Source organism: Melopsittacus undulatus, chromosome 1 (genome assembly GCF_012275295.1).
Source record: "Melopsittacus undulatus isolate bMelUnd1 chromosome 1, bMelUnd1.mat.Z, whole genome shotgun sequence".
Taxonomy (NCBI): domain Eukaryota; kingdom Metazoa; phylum Chordata; class Aves; order Psittaciformes; family Psittaculidae; genus Melopsittacus; species Melopsittacus undulatus.
In genome coordinates, this window is record NC_047527.1 from 75639741 (window position 1) to 75664293 (window position 24553).

At 38.6% G+C, this 24553-nt stretch overlaps 1 protein-coding gene across 2 annotated transcripts; it reads left to right on the forward strand.

The window, feature by feature from the left end:
• The first annotated feature begins 12324 nt into the window (after positions 1-12324).
• Positions 12325-23665, forward strand: OTULIN (OTU deubiquitinase with linear linkage specificity). 2 transcript variants are annotated; one of them, XM_031052896.2, is made up of 8 exons: positions 12325-12593; positions 13091-13432; positions 15954-16027; positions 16755-16849; positions 18945-19088; positions 20444-20569; positions 21580-21849; positions 23124-23665. In XM_031052896.2, the coding sequence occupies exons 1-8, from the start codon at positions 12502-12504 to the stop codon at positions 23316-23318; spliced, it is 1338 nt and encodes a 445-aa protein (XP_030908756.2). In that variant the 5' UTR covers positions 12325-12501; the 3' UTR covers positions 23319-23665. The 2 variants fall into 2 exon arrangements, with proteins under 2 accessions (XP_030908756.2, XP_012985596.2); XM_013130142.3 differs by having other exon boundaries at positions 13095-13432.
• Positions 23666-24553: the final 888 nt, after the last annotated feature.

Here is a 24553-nt window from a genome sequence, read left to right on the forward strand (position 1 = left end):
TATTATCATTGAGAAAAATAATAAGTTTTGAATGTAATCTTTTGTAAACTTTGCGTCACAATGTATAAACCACGATCTATATTTCTTTTTAACGCCAAAGGAAAATACCAGCAATCTCAATTTTTCGACTTTCATGCTGAAACTGCTTCTTGTCCAAATTGTGGCTACGAAATTGAGCTCGATTAAAAATCACAGTGTAGGTGCTTGTTAGCAGTAAGTCTACCTGCTTAGTTTCAGGGTATAGAGTTCAATATCTATGAAATAGTTTCCAAATGCACTTTCTAATTTGCCTAAAGGACAGATTTAAGGAAAATGTATGATTTCAAATTAGTTTAGTTGTTCAGAAAAATGAAGATACATCCACTCTCTTCAAAGATATGCCCATTCTCCTCAAAGCACAGGAAAGACGTAGGGTTTTTTGCTAGTAGTTTGATTTCCCTGTCCCTCTGTACTTTAGGAATATTACAGCAGTCCCATCTGTGACCCTGTTACTTTAATACCATTAAAGCACTAATGTTTTTTTGAGTCTTCGTTTACCTTAAAAGCTCCACATTTTGAAGAAAAGGTAAAGTTGGGAGTTTGGTGCCACAGAAGCCTTGGTCCTCCCTTCTTGGCTTGTGAGGGTTTCAGGGTGTTTGAAGGCCTCCCTGGCAGGAAAGAAACTTTGGTTTTGGGCCTGATTTTGTGAGAGGGCAGGATTTGGCTCTTTGAAGATTCCCTTGAAAACATTTGGGAGAGGAGCCCGGCATGGAGGCTGGGCTGGAGGGGTGCTGCTGCCTCACTAAATGGCATTCATTCCTGCTTGCAGCATCTTTCATGGTTGATAGTCCTACCCTGATTTTGGTCAAGGATGGAGCAGACAGCTTTGCAGAAGACTTTTTGGAGATTTATCAGAAAAAATCCATGGAAACCCACGCTCCCTAGAGCCTGGAGGTGAAGTTTCTGTCAGGCACAGGAGGTAAAAGCAGAAAAAGTATCTCCCTGGAGCTTGGCTGATTTGCATCTCTCTTCAGGAACCATGGAGCTCTGTCAGTCAGGGCCAGTGGGTGAGGAGGATGGCTGGGGCATTGCTGGGACCTGTGGCACAGGATTTTATGCATGTTGGTCAGTGCTGGTGGGAAGGAAAAATGGAATTGATGATAGATAGAGTGGGTCCTGGGTGCTTTCTTTCCAGCATATCCCAGCTTTGCATAATTCAAATGTTAATGCCTTTAGAGGGCAATTAACCAAAACATCTTCCTGTGCCGTGAAGAGTTTGGCCATATATCATCTCTTAACTGAAATGTGGAGGCAACTAAGTTGAATGCACTGGTGCAAGTTTGCGTGCAGCAGCTGCTGAAGTCGTATATTAGCACATACAGCAGCTAATAACTCCACATCTTTTAAGCTAAGTTCTCATGTTCAGATGAATTTTCCCCAGGGCACTAATTTTCAGGATTGTGATACACTACATCTTATAAATGTTGGAAATGACAAGCCTTTGAGTTTCCAATGACAAATACAGCATTTAGCTACAAAGGATTTTGTGTTATTTTTATGTATCCAGTAGATGGCTTCCAAGCGTCAGAAAAGGTAGTTCAGTAAGCTCAGTTCTCCTGGGAATTCTTTGTCAGAGTTGCCCAGATAATGGTGGTGGGTTGGCCCCAGCCAACAGCCAAGCATCCACACAGCTGCTCGATCACCCCCTCCCACCCCAATGAGAGACAGGGGAAGAAAATGTGATGAACAGGAGCAAGAACGCTTTTAGGCCAAGATAAAGATAGGGAAAATCACCATGCACTGTCATGGGCAAACCAGGCTCAGATCAGGGAATTTAACTTTATTTATTGGCAATTAGCAGAAGTATTTAATTATGGATTTGGGTACTGGGAAACAAAAGATGACAGATGTTAAAACACTTAGGGGAAAAAATGCTACCTGAAGGAAAAAAGAAAAAGTAAGTCTTGTTGTCTTCCCTCTTTGCTCCTTCAATGTCCTATCACATGCACCTATGTTTCACAGGACATGCATTAGAATAGAGCAAAAAGTGCCTGGAGGAAGAGGCTGAGAAGACAGGGGTTTAAAATCAATCCTGGAGTTACTCTGGACCTAACACAGGAGATACATGGTACACGGGAGCTCAAGTAATGACTTAATAGTTAATTAAAACCAGGTTGGCAGCAGTGTGTGGAAGAAAGTATGGAAAAGACATGGCTAGGAGAGGCAAGCAAGTTCATGTAGAAAGCTCAGAAAGTCCATGGATACTTTCTAACTGTGTGTGAACTGCCAGTCTAAGACTGGAGATAGGAAAATTTTCCATTGTAATATCCACAGAAAGTGTACTTGCTGCTCTTGTCCTATTGCCTGAAACATGACACACACGAATAGATCATGACTGCTGTAATTTAAGCTTCTTCACCCTTTTGAAGTAGGGGACTTCACTGCTGTGAGCGTTCTCAAGAAGTGTAAAAGTATTTCTTGTCTCTCCTGTACCGATGACTTCGCTTAAGGCTTCCTCTTGTTTGTGGGTTGTCACCCCACATTTGGCTGGCATTTACAGTGCTTCTTTGCTGCAGCAGCACAGATGTGATACAGCCAATAAACACTTTAGCCACCTTCTGTTGAAGTTTTGAATGAGACATGAATGAAACCACATGCTCTTCTTTAACAGGCTGTGAAAAGCCCACCTAATCAGGGGTATGACGGGTCAAATTGCACCACATAGCTGACTTCAGGGTCACCAAAGGTATATTCAGGGAAAGGTTGCCGAACACCCTTATTAGCCTTGTCAGGTTAGCTTTGAGCATGGGAGTTTATGAGTCCTCAATGATGGACATCTACACCATATTATATCATCTAAGCAAGGTGAAAAGTGGGATTCAAACTTACAGACCCTAAGCATACCCAACAAGGTGAATTTTTTCACATCTTACAGGTGCCATAGCACTAAGTATGAGCATAACTCCAGAAACCTACAGAGATACCTGTAGTTGAGACATTCCTTTGAGCTTCTGACAAAGTCACGTGGACACAAATAAAATTGTGCAGTAACTGCCATGGGATGTTCTACCTTGTTTACTAGAACAAAGCATCCATAGATGTTGGACAAAAGACATGAGCAGGTTGTGTTGGCTGGTTTTCGTTGGCTTTGGTTTGGGTATTTTTTAAGAACCCTAGTGCAAACAGCACTAGGTATTGGTTCTGCTGTGGGCAACTCCAGAAGTGTTTCTGTATAGAAGTGCTCTGTGAATTACTTGAAGGCAGGGAAAAGAAGGTGTGGAAATCCTAACAGTAGGAAGGTTATTATGGAGATATTTGAAAGGGGATCAAAGACATTTTTTCAGACTGTAGGAGTGGCTTAGTTGAAGGACATCACAGTAGCAATAGTCAGAAAAGCCAGTTGTAATGTTTGGTCTCCCAAGTGTAATTCATCTAGGGATACAGAATACTGTACAGAATATGATACATTGCTTGATACACTTAAACAAAACTAACCGATACTTTCATAGCAGTAGGATTGTTTAGATTATCGGGTTACATTAGTAAATTAATATTTCATCTTTTTTTGGCAGTTTAAAATATTAATGTATAGTAATTTGGAGACTTTTAAATAGAAAACAGGAGTTCTTGAATGGAGAAGAAGTGTTTGGTCCCATACCTCAGTTACAGCACACATTCCATATGTATACCAGCACCTCCTAGGTTGGGTGTCTCCAGATTTAGCAGTGCCTAGTCTCTTGATGTACCCCAGTGAACATGCCACCAGCTTGCCTGGGTGAGCTCTTCTGGCTGGGATTGGATGGGATCCACAATCACAGAACCTGGGACTAGATGGGAATACATGACATTCACTTTAAGCCTATTGCCTAAGAGGGCATGCATCAAGACAGCATATGCTGCTCAAGCCCCTTTACACACCTGAGCTAAGGAAAGGTAGGGTGCTACAGGATTATGTCAGTATTGTACAAGTGAAAAATGAGGTTTCTGTCTGAAAACACCTCTTCTGCCAGACAGGAAAGCACCCAGCTCAGAGTTTACCAGCTGTTCAACCTGCTCGTTTCCTGGCATTTCTTTCTCAGTGTGTTTAAATTCACTGGTATTTGAATCATGAGGTTTAAATGCTAAGTATGAACACTGGGCTAGACTTGCATAATTTCATTCTAGTTCAAAAGAGAGCATGTTTTTCAGTGAAGGCATTAGATTTAACCTTAAAATCACTCAGTGAGCTAATTCACTGCTGAATTACATTTACTTTTAAAAGCACATGGTTTTTTTCAGCTGTCTTGCTACATCTACCAGTTACTGAATACTGATACGTCTTTTTCTGTTAGGCTGAAAGGCCAAATAACAAGTATTGATTTTCCTAACAGAGTGTGATCAAATGACCCTTAAATTTTGTCCTGGATAAACTGAACAGATACCACTCATTTTAAGGTTTATCTTCCATCTTTTAATTTCTCCCATGATGGGATTATGAACTCCATCTTCTTGTATTCCAAATACTAGTACAGGGCTTAGCATTTGAACCAGTCTCCATGAACACTGTGTAAAGAGAAAATAATAGAAAAACCCACCTTCTGCCTGGGATTCCTCTGTCTCTAAACCCAGCAATAGCAACAAGATCTACCTGTTTCTTCCCCAAAGTCTTGGGTTTTAGCTGAAATGTAAATGAGCATTTTCCACACTCCAAGGCAGAACCTAACCCTAACTTGCAAGGTTGGTCTGAGATGTAGAAGACAATGTTCATTATCTTTTAGGTGAGAATGAAGAGCCCAGAATCTTGCTGTTGCAAAATTCCACAAAAAGTACTAATGTTTGAGATAAAAATATGGAAGGTTTTGGGTTTATGTGGAGACTAATAAGGCCTGCAGAAAATGTCAAATTAGAAACAAGTGACTTCCACTGCCCACAGTAAATTGTGACTACAAATACAATCTCTGTTCAGATACTACATAGATCCATTGGAGCAGAATAGGATGCAGCAACTGCAATGAACTCCATGCAAGGGACCTGAAGGTATTTCTCAGGGTATCATCCTTTATGCTTGATCACTTCTGCTCATTTTGATGACAGAATAACAGGAAAATTCCCCCTTTAAAGATCTCTCTCTTAGCCCAGTGTATCTCATGGATCAGTCCTCCTATAAAAAGATATATATATATATATATATTTAACTAAAAATCTTCTGTATATATTAAGAAGGTTTAAGAACAGTACCACAGTAAAGGGTTTATGTTGTGCCTGAGACTTATGGTCTGCTTCTTGGTGAAAGCCAAGCGTATGTTGCCAGCTGCACTCCAAGAAGAAGAAATAGGCTTATACAGTCTGCAGTGCTAATTCTAGTACCACAGTTGGCTGAGGGCTAATGGATGAGGACTTCAGTAGCCCTTGTCTTCCTCATCCAAGAAGGCTGTCGCAAGGTCAAGCCAGGAATGGAGAGCTATACCTTTTCAGGGAGCAAGAACCTAATACAAAAGACAGGAGCTAGCATTAACAAGTGGGAGTCTAAGGAGAAGCTGGTCAGCTGGAAAGTAGCTGCACAGCAGGTATAGATACATTCCTTGTTTCAAACTAGTATTTGCAAGGGCAGCTGTGTTGAGGCAGCTCCAAAGGCTTGTTCATTAGGTAGACTTATGAACATCAGCTGAGAGGGATTTGTTCCAAATGAATGGATCTAATTCATTTTATTAATGAACTGAAAAAGACCTTGAGGCTGATCTGTTGACTCATTGAAATGTCACTTTGTTTCTTTTAGAAAATAGTAAAGGAGTCTCAGTAAATTGAGCAGTGTAATAAAACCCACATAGTTTCTTGATTTTTTATACTAAACCACAATTTTTATGATGCAGCTTGCATACTCTTTGAGCTCTTTGTAATGTTTTGTTATTTCAGTAACTCAGCTGAAGGCTGCTTCTCTCAACATCTTGACCCTAATGGCACACTACATCACAAAGTACACTTGACTACAAAAGGTACCTCTCCTTAGATTTGAAGCCAGGCTTGCAGGTTTGCCATCTGTACAGCTGATGAGGGTGGTCTCTCCGTGCTCCTTGGTGGGTGCACAGATGAGCTTTTACAAGATAACCTAGCAAACATGATGGATACAGACATGTCGGATTCCCTATGTGGAATGTTACAACTCATCACTTGACTTTATCTTGCACTTCTCCTATCTTCACATGGTGATTTTGCTTCTCACTGTCAGTCTTCCATCTGCCTTATTACTCTCAAGTGGTCAGGCAGATGTATGGTCCTCCTCACTGAAGAGGAAGTCTCAGCATTTCAAAGGAGAAGTTGGTGGCTCTACTACCGACTGCCTGCTTCTCAACTGAGACTTCAACAAGCCCTACTAGTAGAAAATTTTCCCTGATGAAAAGTAATGTGATGTTGCAGGCCAGAAGTTGTTGTGTAGCTCATAACCCAAGTGCTTCATCATGTAATCCATCTCATGGGCTGTTTCACAGCTGGGTTTGGGTAACTTCAGAAGTCTACTGATAGCAATAAATTCATTCACACTGTCAGTTTTAGCAGCAGCACCAGTGACCACAGTGTTTTATGCAAGCACAATGTCACCTTTTTTTCTGCTGTCTTATGAAAACAAGACCTATTTGTTTTCTTCTTTCCAAAATAATAAAAATACATGTATATTTTGCAGATTTAATGCAAAACCTGGAGCAGTAACTCTAATTCTAAACTTTTTCTATAGGCTGAAAGAAAACTGAATATTCAAGTGATCAATAAAGGAAATACATATTTGATACTGTGGGTTGAACAGATGGGCAATGTGCATGTTTCTTATATTTCTGTCTTAAAAATCTGCTGGAGTTTTGCATTACTTGGTTTCTGCAGACCTCTATTTCCTCTTCCTTTTTTAAAATATGGAAACTGAAAAGGAAAAAAAAAAGGCATGAAATATACAAATTGTTCTGTATTATTAATTTATTATTTCAGCCATTCTTGGTCTAGCCACCAGCTGGTAGGATGTATTGCCTTATCTGACACATTAAGTGATGAGAATGTTGACTTACTGAGAGCACTCTAAAAAAATATTTCTATCTATATTTTCCAGTTAGAAGACACGAACTACTCTTTGTTTAATACTGAAAAATAATTGCTACACCATATGGTAACTTCTTTTAGCAAACATTTTTATCCAATGCATAGACATGATCTGTATTCATTTTAATCTGCATGCATTTTCAAATATGCAAACTACATCTGTTCAGAAAATCTGTAAAGCAGGTTTTTAAAGATGCCTTTGTTTTTCCTTTTTGTCAAGATTTGTTTTAATCGTATAGGTTGGTGCACCATGAAAAAGTGACAGTTTTTTCATTTACAAACAACTCTTTTTTACTACATTTACTACAAACAACATGTTTTACTAATGATGTTTAGGTCATATTGACTTTTTTCACACATTCCATTTTCTATTCAGGGGACTGAAGAAACCCACTGACTGCACCAAAACCACAGCCTATGTATTTTTCACAGTCATTTAAAAAAGGACATAGCATACTGAACTGCATTTTTGCTTAACAGGCAGCAGCATGCCAATTTAGAGCTCGCTTAGTAAAATACAGTAGAAGATATATCTTTCTAAGAATACACGTCTAAAAACTATCAAATTCAGGGATGCTAGAGAACAAAATCCCCCCCAAGTAATACATAATTACAGAAGTATATAATGGATATTGTATTACCCAATGACTTTTACTGGTGGGTTTCCCCATCTATTTTTTTCTGAATGGTATTCCCCATCTATTTTCTTCTGAATGGTATTCCCCTATAGTCACAAGCAGAATTGATGACCCAAAGCTTTCTAATCATACTCCTGAAATCTTTGGAACAATTTTCAGGTAGTGCACTGTAATTAGTTTGACAAAGAAGACAACTGCTGGCGAGCACCAAGATGCATTAAATAAGGTAAGAACATTCAAAATTCTTTTTCACAGTGTTTGATTGTTTGTTTTTTTTTGTATCAAAGTCTGAGTTGCTATCATCTTTAACCAGAAAGTACCAAGTATAAAAAATGTTTCAGATCTACAAAATACGAGCTTTTGTACTGCACTGAATGTCTCTGTTGTGTATTTTCACAAACTTTTTAAAGGATGCCAATGTTACTTCAGGTAAAAATGAGTAAAAAACCTAATCCAAATGAAACTATAAGTAAGAAAAGCTTCTTACTTATAAACTTAAAGACTGAACATTCCACCTCATCCTCATAAACAGCAATAATAAAATAAAGCAAACAGAAATCATAAAATAAAGTTTTGAAGCGAATAATTTGTATGTCAGTCAGGAAACAAAGTCTAATTTCCTATACCACTTTATGAAATGAACATTGATGCATTTTATCACTCTGTATGCATGTAACTCTTTCAGAGTCTTCCAGGTTAAAACGTTTTGCTTTGCAAAGATACTTAACTCAGTTCTGAGTTGAAGAAGTCAGAATCCCGAAGTACCATGTGCTGCTGCTCTTTCACTCTGTGCTTTGTCACCTCTTCACAGTGTCAGTCCAGAGAAAACACTTATGGAATTCTAAGTGCTTGGGTCAAAGTTACATTAAACAGCAATATTTTCTTCAGTTTGGGTATCTACTAATGCACTTTTTGCTGTTTACGTGATTTTTTTTAAAATCTAGATTGGGATACATGCTCTTATTGTAGTGATAAAGTTGAACAGCTGTACCTTACACTTACAGAAGGATATGGGGAGTTTACAGTAATAAGTAAACCCCACTGAATTAATTACAGGTTGAATCAGCATCCCAGATATATGCTCTTGCAAATCTGTGAATTATAACATAGAATTGCATTACAATAAATTGCTCACTGATCTTCATTCACACATGATTTTTCAGGCTTAAGCTTGGTACCTTGGGGCTGAGAACTGAAAATCTCAATTTTGTTTTCAGATAGGAGGCTAAATCTTTCCTCTCCCACAGGTACCAGAACTATACAGCCTTCCCATGCAACATTATGGCAACAGGAGAGCTAGATTCCTAAGTGAAATAATCTGAACCACTAATAAATCATGTGCAGGACAAAGGACCTGACTTTGGTCTTTTGCTGTAGGCTTCAGTGATACTTAGCTTTCTACTGACTTTGTAGATGGAAGTTTGAAAATACAAGTTTTAGATGTTTTGGGAGAAACACAAATATCTTGGGTTTGCTTGTCTAAATTTTGCTTAAGCCACATTCTCTAAAAACCCCACAAAAAGTGAAAATTTGGTATCTTCAACAGAAGTAAACAGCTGCTCTGTTTTTTATTCTGCATGAATACATCTATCTTGCTTGATCTTAATACACAATGACTTTTTTCCGAATGTCAACATTGTTCTTTCAAACTAATTTCAGAAATTCAGCAGAATCCTCTTCTTAGCATCTGTAATTTCAGTGTTTTTATAATTTGTGCACATATGTTCATTATTTGCCAATACTGAAAAGCAAGACAGTACCTCTGCCCTGAAGACTTTGCAAAGGGAAACTGTCCTCTGTTGGAAAATACAGCATTGTCTGTCAGTGGATATGGGTGACCATGTATAGCCCAAGCTCCAAATGAAAATAATTATGATTAACATATTATTCTCAAAGGTCAGTGCAAAATATTGGAAGCAGGTGTGTGCAAAAAAAAGTAAACACTGCATTGTTGTTTCATCTAATGCAGTTAGTTTATGTAAATCTGTTGCTCAGAAATGTTATATACTTTGAGCAAAGGAGATTAATTTGTTTAATTACACCCAGAACATGGAACTTAATATACAAATCACAAAGCAGTTTCTCTGGTTTGAAAAATCTGTTTAAAAATGGATCATCATAGAAAAAAAAAAAAAAAAAAACAAAAACCAGTTCATCATTGCCACAGTCTTTAGAAAGCAAATTTCAGGACTTCATGCTCGATTCCTTTTGGTTTTGAACTTCGTAATACTTGTAAAAAAAAAAAGCTACAGCATTTGGTTCCTAAGACACTGTTTTGTATTTGCAAGCTAAAACTATTCTTTGAATTTCTGCAACCTGGGAGGCAATGACTAATACATTTCTCTTTTGCCACACTTGATCTTGTGAAATGTGTCACGGAGCTTTCAATTATTTCCAGATAATATAGATCTGGTATATCTACTACATATCAACACTAAGCACCAAAATACCCCTTGCTAAGAAAATAAATTTCATATATGCTTGCAATATGTTGTTTACAAGAGGCAGAGAGAAACACAGTTTTTAGAAGTACTTTATATAAAGGCTGGACTGACACATGTTCTCTTGAATCACCTTGAATCCTTTCAACTATGGAATATATGCAGTTTGAAGATTATGAACTTTTCTCCTTGTTTTTGTGTGGGGAGCATTGGGCAGAGACTTCTCTGTCAGATTTATTTATTCAGCTAATGACATCTAGGATATTTTTCTGTTAATGCAAACACAAACTTTTATCAGGAAAATTGCTCACTTGAGTACTTAGTTTTGGTCTTTTTGTGATGAAGAAAAAAGTTTTAGTCACGTGACTGACATAAGCTGTGAGGGTTATGTCAATATATAAGCAGATAAATACCAAATCAAAAAGACTGCACCCATTTTTTTCTTTTTTTTTTTTTTTCTTCTAAGTTCATATAGCAAGCATTATTGTAATGCAGTCTGAATTCATAGAACCATAGATTGATTTGGGCTGGGAGGGACCTTAAAGATCATCTGGCTCTAGCCCCCTGTCATGGACAGGGGCATCTTCCACTAGACCGGGTTGCTCAAAGCCTCATCTAACCTGGCCTTGAACACTTCCAGGGATGGGGCATCCACAGTTTCTCTGGGCAACCTGTGCCAGTGCCTCACCACCCTCACAGTAAAGAACTTCTTCCTAACATCTAATCTAATTTACCTTCTTTAAATTATTGAACTCAGAAGATTCACTTAACTAAGGTGCTCAAGCCTAGCAAAGCACATACTCCTCATGTAATTTAAGCTGACATTCCTTTGCTTTACAGCACAATGAAGCCTCAGGCTTCCTTCACCTGCTTCAGTGCCTATTTGACATCACAGCATGGTTTTCATCTAGGAATTCTTGAGAAAGGAAATACAATTTGCTATTAAGGAGCTTTCTGTTACAACCAATCAGTTCTAAAGAGAGCAAGCATAAAATTTGCAAATTTAATTAATAATTCAGGTACAGTATTTTGCAGTGTCATTTTGTTGCACACTACTTTGCTCATCAGGAAGAACCAGGTCTAGGCTGCAACTTTAAAGCTTTAAAACTTTAAATATAATAATTCTGCTCTGTAGTTCTCTGAAGGGTTGTGAAATGGCCACCCATATATCTCCCATAAAGCTGCTGAGAAAAACAAATGTGGGTAACTGAGAGCCTACTCTTAAAAGGCAGGCAACTGTAATGATTATTAAATGCTACTCATACTGAATTATTTTAATTAGAAGAACATGGGAAATAGTTTGGTGTATTTCATGTGGACTAGTTGTTTGACCACCATTATAACTCTTTAACGGCCAGTGTGAAACAAGAATGCCTTCTGAGAAAAACCCGTCCATCAGACAGTTGTTCAAAGAGATTTTACAAAACCGTCCACCAGTTTAATGCGACTTCGAAATTTCAGGATGTTGCAAACAACTTCTTGTTGTTAATTCAAATTCCTTTGGGATGAGCATATTTGTAATTATTTCCCCCCAGTCTTAGCATCACTGGTGTTGCTCAGAGAAAACATATTCTCACGAGTGAAATGACAGAAAGATGAACACTTCAATTTTCTGGCTCAGTTTCAAGGTGAACACCCCCCAAAAGGTTCAGACTTCAGTGGTCTTTTTTTTTTCTACCACAGCACATCTTTCCTACTTTTTGCTGCTCTCAGTATTTCAGTTTTAATAGCACTGGGTATGCTTAATTCTGCATAGTACGTAATTTCAAAAGGTTTAGCACGCATTCTCTCTGTAGGTTTCTAGCCCGGCCGGAGCCCCTCACTAAGCCGTGTATCAGCTGCGGTGCTCACAGGGTGGCGGGGTCGGTCCCGCCCAGCTCGGCGGCGAGGCCCTCCTCCCACAGCGGCATAGCTACCCCAACACCGCCGCTCCCGGGTGGCTATTGCGGCGGGTCCCAAGGTATCGGGCTCAGCGTTAACCAAAGCCATGCGCTTCTTCAACCCCACTCCCGCCCCACGCCAGGCCAGCACTCCTATAGCCGTAGACACGGGAGCAACATTGGTTCCTCCCACCACCAACGCACATGTGATGGAGGCTGGGCACCCTCCTGTACTGCGCCGCTGCGCCTCGGCATGACAACTGAGGGCAGGAAGGAACCGCTGGCACGTAGAAACGTTATTTCCGGCGTGATGACGCACATGCCGACGGTGCTCGGCGGCCGCCGACGCGGAAGTAGGCGCGGAGCGGCCGCTGCTTCTGGCCGGCTCGCCGCTCCGTCCTCCAGCGCTGTGTCGGCGATGAGCCTGCCGTGCGCACCCACCTGCAGCCGTTGCAACCGGCAAGGTGCGCGCTGAGCGGGGGCCTCTTCCTCAGCGAACCCAGCATGAGCGGCGAGCGGCGGGCGGGCGGCGGCGCGCTGCCTGCCCCACACGGCCCCGGCAAGCGGTGTTGGGGTCGACGGAGGGTAGCAGAAAGGTGAGGGAAGCCTCAGCTGCCCTCCTCGGTGTGGCGGTGCGGTTGGTGGTTTGCAAGGTTTGCCTTGTCCTTCTCGAGGGAGCGGGGCGGCGAGTGAAGAGGAGGAAGGGCTACAGTTCTCTTTCGAGATTTTCTCTGTGGGACAGCTTGGTACCCAGCAGGGCCCTAGCGCGAAAGGACAGTGGTGAATGGGAAAGAAAGTTTTGTGGCAGGTTGGAGACTTTTAACGGTACAGTATTGTAGGGCTTTAAGATGTATATAGCGAGTATTAAGATTATCAGTTCTGAGGTGACCAATATCTATATAGTGGCTTGCCAAGGAGATGAGTTTGGAAATAGACTCGGTGCTGCGTTATCTCACCAAACTATTCTGGTTTTTTGTTCCCGGTTTTAAATAATTTAAGTACTCTGTGAATTCTCAGGATTTAATATTCTGAAAATATGTACTTTTTGTTCTTTATCAGAGGTACTCTTCATATATTTGTTCATTTTTCAAAGCCAGGATAATTTTCAAGGGTGGATGACAGAACCAACCGGCGTTCCTGTGGGTGCAGAACAAACACTGGAGAGAGTGAGTGTTGTCACACAGCTGATGAAGCTTGAAAAGGAAGTGAGTGTTCCTGTTCCTTCTAATGAGCTTGATTCAACAAAAGCAGCTGCTTACCATGAAGAGCAATCTCCATCGGAGTTAAGAAAGGACTATGTATACAGAAGTACCGAGAGACCTGAGAAGACAGAAAATATTAAATCCCTTGTGACAGATCACGATGAATTTAGAAACTGTGAACTATATCTACCTATGTCTAGTACTTGCTTGGCAGCAGAGTCATCTGAGGACAGGTGAGGGTTATTTTTAATGTATGTATATCAGCAGGTTTTCTGTAGAAAAGGAGGGGTACTTTCTATTCATGAAAGTGAATTTCTTGGCAAAATTTCATGTACGTTAGAGGGTTAGTGAAATAGGTCTGAATGTAAGACCTTGAACTATAAAGGCCACCTTATTTTTATAGTTTATTAATACTATTTCCCCATCTAAGGCTATTTAGGACAAACTTATAAAACTATATTTTTCCCATAGTCCTTTCCCTTCTGTCCAGCTTAGTTGTGTCTGCTGTCATCTCAGACTATTAGGATTAGGTGGTATGTTTGTGTTTTTTTTGGTAGTGTAATGGGTTTTTTGTTGTTTGTTTTCAAAAAGCAAATACCAAGATACTCTTAAGTAAACTATCGTGTAGTTTTTTTTTCTGTGGTATCTTTGTTTCAGCAGAATCAGATTCAATTTCAGTTCAACAATTTAAGTGTTTGCACACAACACTATGCACTATTTATCTTTTTTCTTTTGTGCATACCTGTTTTCATTTAATTATTCTTTCCATCTGCTATTTTATTTTCACTCTATTGTTAAATATTAATGTCAGGATTAATGGAAAAGGCTTAAGTTTCCACGTTCTTGTTTCCAGAGATTTACTTAACTATATGCTATGCTAGAACAGTGTTAAAATGCACTTTCAACTCTGAAATGAGAGTGTGTGGGCGGATGGATTGTAACTTAGTTTCAAGACAACTTAGTTAAATTGCAGTACTTTGTTACGCAGGATGTTGATCTGTCAGGTTCTGGATCTACAGGTTCTCTTTTGTAAGCTCTCAGAAAGAAGATGAGGTAATACTGCAGAGGAACATGACAGTGCTTGCTCTACACCAGGCTTCTTTCTTGAGTAACCTCATTAGTTTACTGCATTGAGCACTTTTTCTCTTTGTGCCTTATAATCTAATGTATTTGAGGATGTATCCTTAAGTAAGGCTTAACCCTGCCCTGCCACTTCTGTGGGATCTCTTGTAGAAGCAGGTTTGTTCATGCTCACAAAGGGACTTTGTTGCTTTATATTTTAAATACTTAACTTATAGATAAACTAGGCTAGAGATTGCTGCTGTCAAATACTGAGGAGTTTGGATTTATTTCATAGTGTTTTCAAGGTCATTAATCATTCCTGAAATTTTTCACAAACTTTAATCAGCCTTAATCTCTGCTGAGAAATGAGATTACACGTGCAAATTAGGGTTTGTCCAGTGGCACACTGTAACAGAGATAGGACTAGGGATAAGTATTTCTACTATTTTACTTTTCAGCATGTAGTACTCTATTTATGAAGTCCTGTGCTTAATATCTACTGCATCTGTTGTTTCTCTTTTGATTAAATATTATGTAGTATTGTTATGAATCAGATTTCAAACAGCTACTTGAGCACCCAGGAAGCCTAGTTTGACAGTTACAGATTTGAAACTTGAGTAAAATCTAAACTGTAGTCTCATATGACTGCACAGTAGAGTACGGTTTCCTGATATTAACCTATGTTTATCTTTGTACTTCTCAAGGGAAATATATGCAAATGGGTTAGAAATGTTATCTTTTTTGAAGTAAGCTGGTTTGGATGAAAAGAAACAGAGCCATGATTTACCAGTGTATTCTTTGAAGTTTAATGGGAGTAATTAATTACCAGCTGGCTGCATTAAATCCTTTCCTGCACTCGAACTGCTTATCCTGTCTTCGTTATTTGGTAGAGGTGATTATATGACATGCCACTCAGAATCATGTTTAAAGGAATGTGCAGCTTATTATTTTTTTTAACACTATGAACCTTCATTCTCAACAGTAATGTTCACACCCTATCTTTAAGATCATTTTCTTGTTAATGCTAGGCTTTGCATAGAAATAATATCCTTTTAGGCCATCATTTCCTCCCTCATGGTCATAACTTGACTTGAGAAACTCTGTATATACGCTCAAATGGAGACATTTGACTCTTCAGACAGTGAAAAAGACCGTGTTATTCAACGAGGAAATATTTGGCTGAATTTCAGTAAGCCTATAGGCTGCAGTTTGGATTGTGGGAATTTTTGTTGTCTTTGAGTCTGTAATGTTCAAACCATCTGCAGATAGCTGGCTACTTTTCATTGTGATATTCTGTCATGTACTGTGCTCCTTACTAGGCAGGTTGCTCAGCCTCAGTGGAGCACAGCTACAAAGCTCTGGTGATTAATCCATTCTTATTAGCATGTGTAGGTTGTAGTATTTGTATACTCAGCAAATAGGATCTTGGCTTGTGTCTCTCGCAAATTTATCTGGAAGATTTACAGATATAAAGGGATTTTAGTACTCTGTAGTCTCCTTACACCCAGCAGAAATTCAGGCAGGGATTCATTACCAATGTAGTTGTCATATATGAGGGAGGTGAATAGATGGAAAGTAAATTGAGTTGAAAAATGGAAAAAGAAGTATTTTACTGGTGGTTGAAAATGGGGGGAAAGGTAAGTGGTTAAGATTTGTGCTGTTACATGAAGCGTGTGTCGGTTCTTACTGCAGTGAGGAGGATATGTACCGTGATGCAGAAGAAATACAGAGAGAGAGAGAATTACTTTGCGGGATGCGCTCTTCAGGTATGTTCAGACTTCTTGTGGTGTTTCAAATACAGCATTACAATTCTGTGTGCTAATTCATAGCACTAATTTGTGATTATTTGACACCCGTGTTCCCAAGGATTTTTGTGCACAGATGTCTCTGTGTGCACTAGAAGTTACTTGTCATGACTGAATACATTGTGCAGTTTATTTCATGAAAGATAGGTTTTATTTAAAACTAGTTGCCCTTAGTATATTTTTCCCATGTTCCGATAATTATTTTACAAGAGAATGTAAATCTTCTGGAAAGCAGATATATAGCCTAAGTTATGAGTGTTGTGTTTGGAAATTACTGATTTATAGTCATTATAGCAGCATCTGTTGCTGGGATCCTTTGATAACCTTAGTGTTATATGTTTTGGAATGAAGGCTGATGGGATTCCAAGAGAAAACTTGTTGCTTCCTCTTTCTACCGTTGTTTCTGGCTTCTTCAGAAAGATTTATTACCTTTCTCCCTTGACAAATATTTTTCTGATTGCTAAGAAAATGAAAAGTACTTAACTAATTTCTGCTCTTTGCCAATTAATACTTTGTTAAGAGAGGAACAGAGGAACAAAATTATTTTTCTTCACCTCGGCTACTATTAATTATTTAGTGCTACCGGTCTCCTGTGCACCAATGTTATTTTAAAGTGAGAGTGCATTTAGAAATTAAGTTGTTCTGTTTCATAGTTCTCTTCCTAATGTTACTTACTCTATTTTGACAGAATATAAACTAAGTGTTGCACCTGAAATGGACATCATGGAGTATTGTAGAAGAGAATGGAGAGGAAATACACCAGTGGCAAAAAGGATGAGAAAGGTATCAGTTTGCTTTTTGTTGAATTTTGTTGGGCCTTTTGCTTTTGTTTTTATGTTTAGTAGGTGATTTCCTATAGGAGCAACATTTAAAACAGGCAATGCAATAGCAATGTTTCCAGTGTCTAGTCTTACAAATGGCTGACAACTGGAAGATAGTTTTGTTCATATTTGTTCAAAATGTGTTTTTTAGTAAGGCTTCTTGTTGATAGTGTAGGGTTTTGACTAATACTGTTCTTCATTACTGGTTTCAATTGAAGTTCTAGATTTGGTTTATTACCATAAAATGGTAATTTTGTTGGCTGTTGAAATGGCAGAGCAGATCACCAAACTTTTTTTGGGAGAAGGCAAATAACTAGTTGGTGAGTTGCATGATTTTTAAGATGGGGAACATTAATGAATAGGCTCAGTTTTTCTTAAGTTTTTCTTGGACTATTTGTAGGCTTTGTGCTAGTTTTCTTAAATTAGTCTTGAACTAGAATGGTAAAAAATAAAGCATAGGGTTGGTTGGCCTTTTTGTTTTGGTTTTTTTTTTTCTGTTTTGTTTTGGTTTTTTAACACAATTTTAAAGTTTAATGGTATGCAAGTAAACCTAAAAGTACTTTCCATAAATTGAAATATCCATGTATCACCTTCAAGAGATTAGTAAGAGAAATACAAATGCATAGCTGAAGAGACATGCTGAACTTTACAAATTACATTTCAGCACTAATGCATCTGATGAAAGTGTATGTAATGGGAAAAGCATAGAGGTAACAAATGTGCTGAGTCATGTGTCAAGATATTTCAATGTAAACAAAAATTTTCTGTGAGGCAGAAACAAACTACATGTGACATATATTGAGTAAGTCAAGACCTCACTTGGAGTATTGTGTGCAGTTGTGTGTTCTCAACATAGAAAGGACATGGAACTGTTGGAACAAGTCCAGAGGAGGGCCACGAGGATGATCAGGGGAATGGAGCACCTCCCATATGAAGACAGGCTGAGAAAGTTGGGGCTGTTCAGCCTGGAGAAGAGAAGGCTGCGTGGAGACCCCATAGCAGCATTCCAGTATCTGAAGGGGGCCTACAGGGATGGTGGTGAGGGACTATTCATTAGGGACTGTAGTGATAGGACAAGGGGTAATAGGTTAAAACTTAAACAGGGGAAATTTAGATTGGTTATAAGGAGGAAGTTCTTTATGATGAACATGGTGATGCACTGGAGTGAGTTGCCCAAGGAAGTGAATGCTCCATCCCTGGCAGTGTTCAAGGCCAGGTTGGACAGAGCCTTGGGTGACATGGTTTAGTGTGAGGTGTCCCTGCCCATGGCAGGGGGGTTGGAACTAGATGATCTTAAGGTCCTTTCCAACCCTAACTATTCTATGATTCTATGCTCACAGAATCTACTAGGTTGGAGAAAAGATTTAAGTTCATCAAGTCCAACCATTACTGCAGGACTGCCAAGACCACCATGAAAGCATATCACTGGGAGCCTCAACTACACTGTTTTTGAGCACTTTGCGATTCCACCGCTTCCCTGGGCAGCCTGTTCCAATGCCTGATCACCCTCTCTATGCAGTAATTTTTCTTAATATCCCATCTAAACTTCCCATGGCAGAGCTGAGGCCATTACCTCTTGGCCTAATGCTTGTTACTTGGGAGAAGAGACGCACCCCCACCTCACTACAACCTCCTTTCAGGTAGTTGTAGAGAGTGATAAGGTCTTTCCTGAGCCTTGTTCTCTCCAGACTAAACAGCCCCAGTTCCCTCAGCTGTTCCTCACAGGACTTGTGCTCCAGATCTTTCACCAGCTTTGTTGTTCTTTTCTGGACCCTCTCCAGCACCTCAATGTCTCTCTTGTCGTGAGGGGCCCAGGACTGGACACAGTATTTGAGGTGCAGCCTCGCTAGTGCTGAGTACAGAAGGATGATTGCTTCACTTGCGAATTTTCAAAATGTGTAGTGGGTCAAACTGTTGTTTTGTTTATTTTTTTTCCCTAATAACATTAGCATTTGGATACTAATATTCCTATATCTTTTAGAATACCAGTGCAAGACTTGAAATGTTTTATTAATGCTTTTATGTTACTTGGATTTTGAGGTTTGTTTTTTTTCTAGGGATATGAAGCAGTTGCTCAGAAGTTTGCGTCTATTAGGAGAGTACGAGGTGATAACTACTGTGCTTTCAGAGCAACTCTTTTCCAGGCACTAAGCCAAGCTACCCAGTTACCAAGCTGGCTGCAGAGTGAAGATTTTACTATGGTACGTGTCAAGCTCTGATCTCTGATAGTAAAGAAATGTTGGTTCTAACCTCTTCGATAATTTTGTGATCTCACATCTCTGTTATGCTGTATATACTCATGTCATAATATCCCCATAAATTGCAAAGTGCTAATGTTAAATTTTATTTTACAGTGATTTTTCCAACTTGAAATTGAGTCCAGGTCCAGTTTATAGTGTATAAATGTAACCGTAGTGGTGACTGTAATATAACTTGTTTGTCTTCATCTTGCTGCCTTGTTCTTCTTACTGCATGTAATATGGCAGTACGATATTTTCCACAATACATCTGGCAATAACAAAAGTACAGACAACTTATTCCAATCACATTTGAAAAAAGCAACTGGTTTTCAAATTTACTGCATGTGGTCTTGGGTGCCATATATGGTTTCTCTAAGAAGTAGATTAACAAATTGGATGTTGTAGGCTTTCCAGAATCTGTGTATTACCTGTTTCTTAAATGTTACTTAAGTGGAAGAACAACTCCAACCTGATATGAAGAACAGATCTGAGGGAGCACTGATGGATAAGCAAAGTGAGGTGTCTTCCTAAAAGTAGAAGAGTATTCCAGAAATTGTCTTGTGGCAATGAAGTCTATTTGATGATATTGATGAACATGGAAACATATAAGAAGCTTCCTATGCAAAAGTGGCCGCCTTCAGGGGAGTAAGGTTCCAGTTGTCCAGGCTGCTGCTGGAAGTGTAAATGATGAATGTCTGATGCAGGCTCTGTGTAGGCTAGCGGTCCAGGGTTAATAAATGAGAATAAACTGGACATGCAACTGCTAGGATGTCCTTCAAGAGGAGTGTAAAAACTTTTAATTGAGCAGGTGTAGCATGTGAGCATAAAAGAAGCAGTTCAAAGGCTAAAGTATGATCTGTCAATCAACTAATGCCCAGCTTGTTTTCTTCTTTATAATAAAACCTGTCCCATAGTGTTTTAAATGTGTTCCCTGAAAAGAAGACACAGCTTATGTGTTTTGGGCAAAGCAGTTTACACTCCACTGAAAGTTCTGGATTATCTGGTGGATATCATCACATCTTTAAACTTCTCTTGGTTTAGGGACACTTTCAAGTGTCAGTGTCATCTGCTGCTGGAGTTTTGTTTTAATTAAAAATAAAGCAATAGACTTTTGGCTGTTATCCAAAAAGTATTATGTAGAACCAGCTGTGTTTAAGTTATGGCCATCTTACTGTGACTTATATTTAGAAGAACAGATGGTTTAGGAATCTTTTAAGGTGCAAAATGTTAAAAAAAATCAATAAAAATGTGCTAATTGGTGGCTTTTCCTTTCGAGACTTTTGACTTACGCTGCCTTCTCTTCTCTCGACTTCCAGCTTCCTGAAAATCTGCTGAGCAGGTATGACTGGATCAAGCAATGGCAGCTAAAACAGAAACTGAGCAGAAGGATGGGAGAAATAAGTGATGAAATTAAAGACTATTTAATACTTCTAAGGAAAAAGGTTGTGATTTTGTTTATTTTTGGTCACTTGTAAATAAGAAAAATTATCAAGTTTTTTGAATGGTGAATTTAGCATAATAGAGCTTTTACTAGTGAAAGTCACTTCAGGTATACTGCAAAAAAAAAAAGATATTTTTTCGTTTCCTCAAGGAAAGAATATATAGATCTGTGTGACTTTTCTTGTCTTTCACTGCTTGCACTAGGCTGCTGCTGGAATTTGTGAGTAGCTCTGCATAAAGCTTTTAGTTAGACAGGTTTCAATGAAGACATAAATGTAATCGAGTAACATTTTGCCTCAGTTTCTTGTGTTTATTTGAAGGAATGATGTAGACTGTGGGTAATGCTGTTGCTACCTTGAACAGACAATGTGGAGAAAAACAACAGAATAATGTTGAAGTAGTTTCAAGGAATAGGTTTTGTTCCATGTTCATATGTTTTTATTCTAGGGTAATGGAAAATGATTGTGCCCTTTCAGTGTTCATACTGTATTATCTAGCCCCATCTTTCAACCCCTTTAAACTCTGGAACCTATGTAAAAACTCTTCAGTTGTTTCTATCTTAATATGTATGCATATTCTCTTTTGTTAAAGGGCTTTAACAATATTTTAAAGGCAGTTTGAGGGCTGCTATGAAATACTGCATTCTGAGTAAATGGAATGTAAAGAATGTGATGGATGTAGGATTTACGATACAGGAAGTAAAAAAGGTTATTACCTTATTGATTATTGTTCCATGACAATATTGGTATTTCCACCTTGCAGCAATTTCCAGCATCCTTTTCTTTTGCTTTGCTTAGGCTGATTTTGCTTGAATTAATCTTTATCTCAACTTGACCATGACAGGACTACAACTCTGGCAGTATTCGTGGTGGCATTTAAAAACACACAAAGCCTTTCATAAGTTAAATTCAGGATGCCTGTGCTGAACATCTGACAATTCACAAGCAGCTTTTGCTCTTGCACAGTGATTGCTATTGATAGATGTTTTGTGTGGTTTGTTTTTTTTTTATAGTGGAAGAATATAAGTGAAATCAAGGGTCCTATTGAGAAACGAGAAGCTTGTGATAAATTGTTTAAAAATGAAGAGGAAGAATACAGTCTTTATGAAGCACTGAAATTTTTGATGCTCAACACTGCCATTGAATTATACAATGATGATAAAAATGGAAAGAGAGTTCCTGTCTTCTCATGGTTACTGTTTGCACGGGATACATCTAGCAACCCTTGTCAGTTAATGCATAATCACTTGAATCATATTGGTCACAGTGGAGGCCTCGAACAAGTAAGGAGAAATGGCTCTTACACTATTATTTTCCTGCTTTGGAGATTTTAATTTCAAGTAGTGTAATAAATCGCCGAACTTTTGTTGATCTGGCAAAACTTAGTGGTGCACTGTCTGGTCTTTTGTAGGAAAAACGTAGTAGAACCACTAGTTTGTAGTAACAGTATGTAAAAGCGTTCCTTTTAAACACTCATTTTTGTCTCACAACTGACACTTAGGTAGCATCCTTTGGACATACAATATTCTATTAACAGTAACATAGTCTCAATCATTAGTTTTTTAAAAAATATTATGATAACAGCTAATACATAAATTATGAAGAGAAGATGGTGTGTAGTACATGAACTTGATGAATTCTGATAAATTAATCACAGTTACTGCCTTATACATTGCAGAAATGGTATGCATGTTACAAAAAAAGCCCCAAACCAAAATGTAATGGTTAATGAACTGGAAAGATTTCAGAAACATCTGTTTTAAAAAAATCCCATTGAAGATGTTACAAGTGTGGTACTGAAGTTAAATTCACTACTTAATTACAGACACTAGAAACGTGGAAGTATTATGTTTTGTTTCTGTGTACTGACTTAAAAATCTGATGACTGTAGTGTAGATGACACAGGCTGCTGTTACTGTTAAATAAGTGACTTTGGCTGACTTTTTTGCTGCCACGTTTAGTCAATAAGTAATGTCTGTGTGTTTCTGCTGACTATTTATTTCAGTGCTATTCTTTTTAAATTGTTATTTGTAATGGGATACACTTACCACTGTAGCAGACAAGATAGACTGTTTTCCAGCTTCTTTTTCTGAATTCCTTCAGAATTCATATTCCAGAATTCATATTCCAACAGGCTTTATAAGGACTTTCCATCTGCTTTTTATTTGGCTAGAGAATTCAGAGTAGCCTGTAAGAGGGGAAGGATCATTGCCTGAAACTTGTTCTTGTCTGGTTTAGTGAATTAACAGGATGAATAGTGATGTGAGAGAATGTCTGTCTGTTTGTGGCAGTAGGGAAGTGGGATTCTCTGTGTAAAGTAGCTTTTCTTCAGGACTAATATCCTAGTATGTCATTGGGCCTGAAGAGCTTCCTATTAAAGGTATGGTGTCTTCCAGGTATATGATTAAGATACTGAACTAGAGCTACACTCTTATTTCATTTTTTTTCCTTTGAAAAAATAGATCTGGTGGGTATTAGTTTACTGTTTCTATGACAAAAATCTTGTAAAGGATATGTGCAATTTTACACATTGTATTTCTGTTTTTTTCCAATGTAGGTGGAAATGTTTCTCCTTGCTTATGCTCTGCAGTATACCATCCAAGTGTATCGGCTGTATAAATATAGTACTGAGGAATTCATTACACTTTATCCCAATGACCCAGAGGAGGACTGGCCTGTGGTGACTCTCATAACTGAAGATGATAGGCATTATAATATTCCGGTCACAATGTGCCAGGAGACTATACTATAAACACGTGATATTTTTGGCAGATGCTGCTTGCCGAGTTTTCCAGTCCCATTTTGAAATGGGATGACGATGAAATCTACATTATTAAATCCACAACAACTTTAAATCCATGTTTCTAATAGGTACTAGCTTAGAGTAAAAATTTTGTAGGTATGGCTTTTGTTGTCCATAGAAGTAGGAAATTCTGCAATCCTTTTTTTGAAGGGCTTATTCTGGATAGGAATGCAAACACTATAGATTACCTTGATTTAAAAAGTTAGGTGAGGCTCTATGGTCAGGCATAAGCTGACTGCGTGCTCCCTGACTGAGGTAACAATGAATTGAAATTTCTGGAAAAGAAAGCTGATAGTTATCTGTAATGCTACTTAGAAGCAATCTGTACGAATCTTGGGTCATGGGAAGCAATGTAATTCTTCTGCAGTTGGAATTTAATGCCTGCTATAGTTTATGCTGTAAGAGAGATGTTACTGAAAGTTTCCTAATGCTTTGGGTTTTTTCCTGCCATGGGTATCTCTTACTTAGAAGCCAGTTGTCTGGTACACTGGAAATTCAGAGCTCTTCCCTTTCAGCCCATTGAGAGGATCATGGCAAAGGGAGGTGATGATAAAGGAGTACAAAAGTTGGTTGTTAGCAGGTCACAAATTCAAACCCTACACAGAATTCCCTCTTCAGGTACGATAGCTGATAAGAGATAAGCAAGTGCCTGCTAACTTCTATGTCTTTTTATGTTACTGTTCTTTTAATGTTAGTCCTCACTGGTAGCTGCTGTGGGGGACATTAGAATCCTCGTTTGGAGAGTGCAGTAGAAGGAAGTCAACTTCTGCTGCAGCTTCTCCACTCTTGGGAGGAGTATATGGGAGGTTCTGTTTCTGCTTAGAATTACTCATTATGTTCTGAATTGAATAGTGAATATATCAGATACTGGGAGTGCCAACCTACCTAAAAAACAACAAAAGCCTGTCACCTTTTAGCTTAAAGTGTAAATACCTTCTGCAGGTGATTCCTGCAATAAGAGAGTGGAAGTTGATTTAGATGAAAGGCTGCTCTTAAAAGGCCTTTTTTAAAAGGGATGAAATGATAAAAACTCCTTATTTATGTATTTTCGAGGAAATGACATGCAAACTTCCTGGCATGTAAACCTTCACATTCTCCCATTTTGTTTTACTTGAAATTAATTTGTTAACTTTTATTGTGGAAGGTAGTTACACAATGGAAATGTGTATTTGTTATGTTCTAAA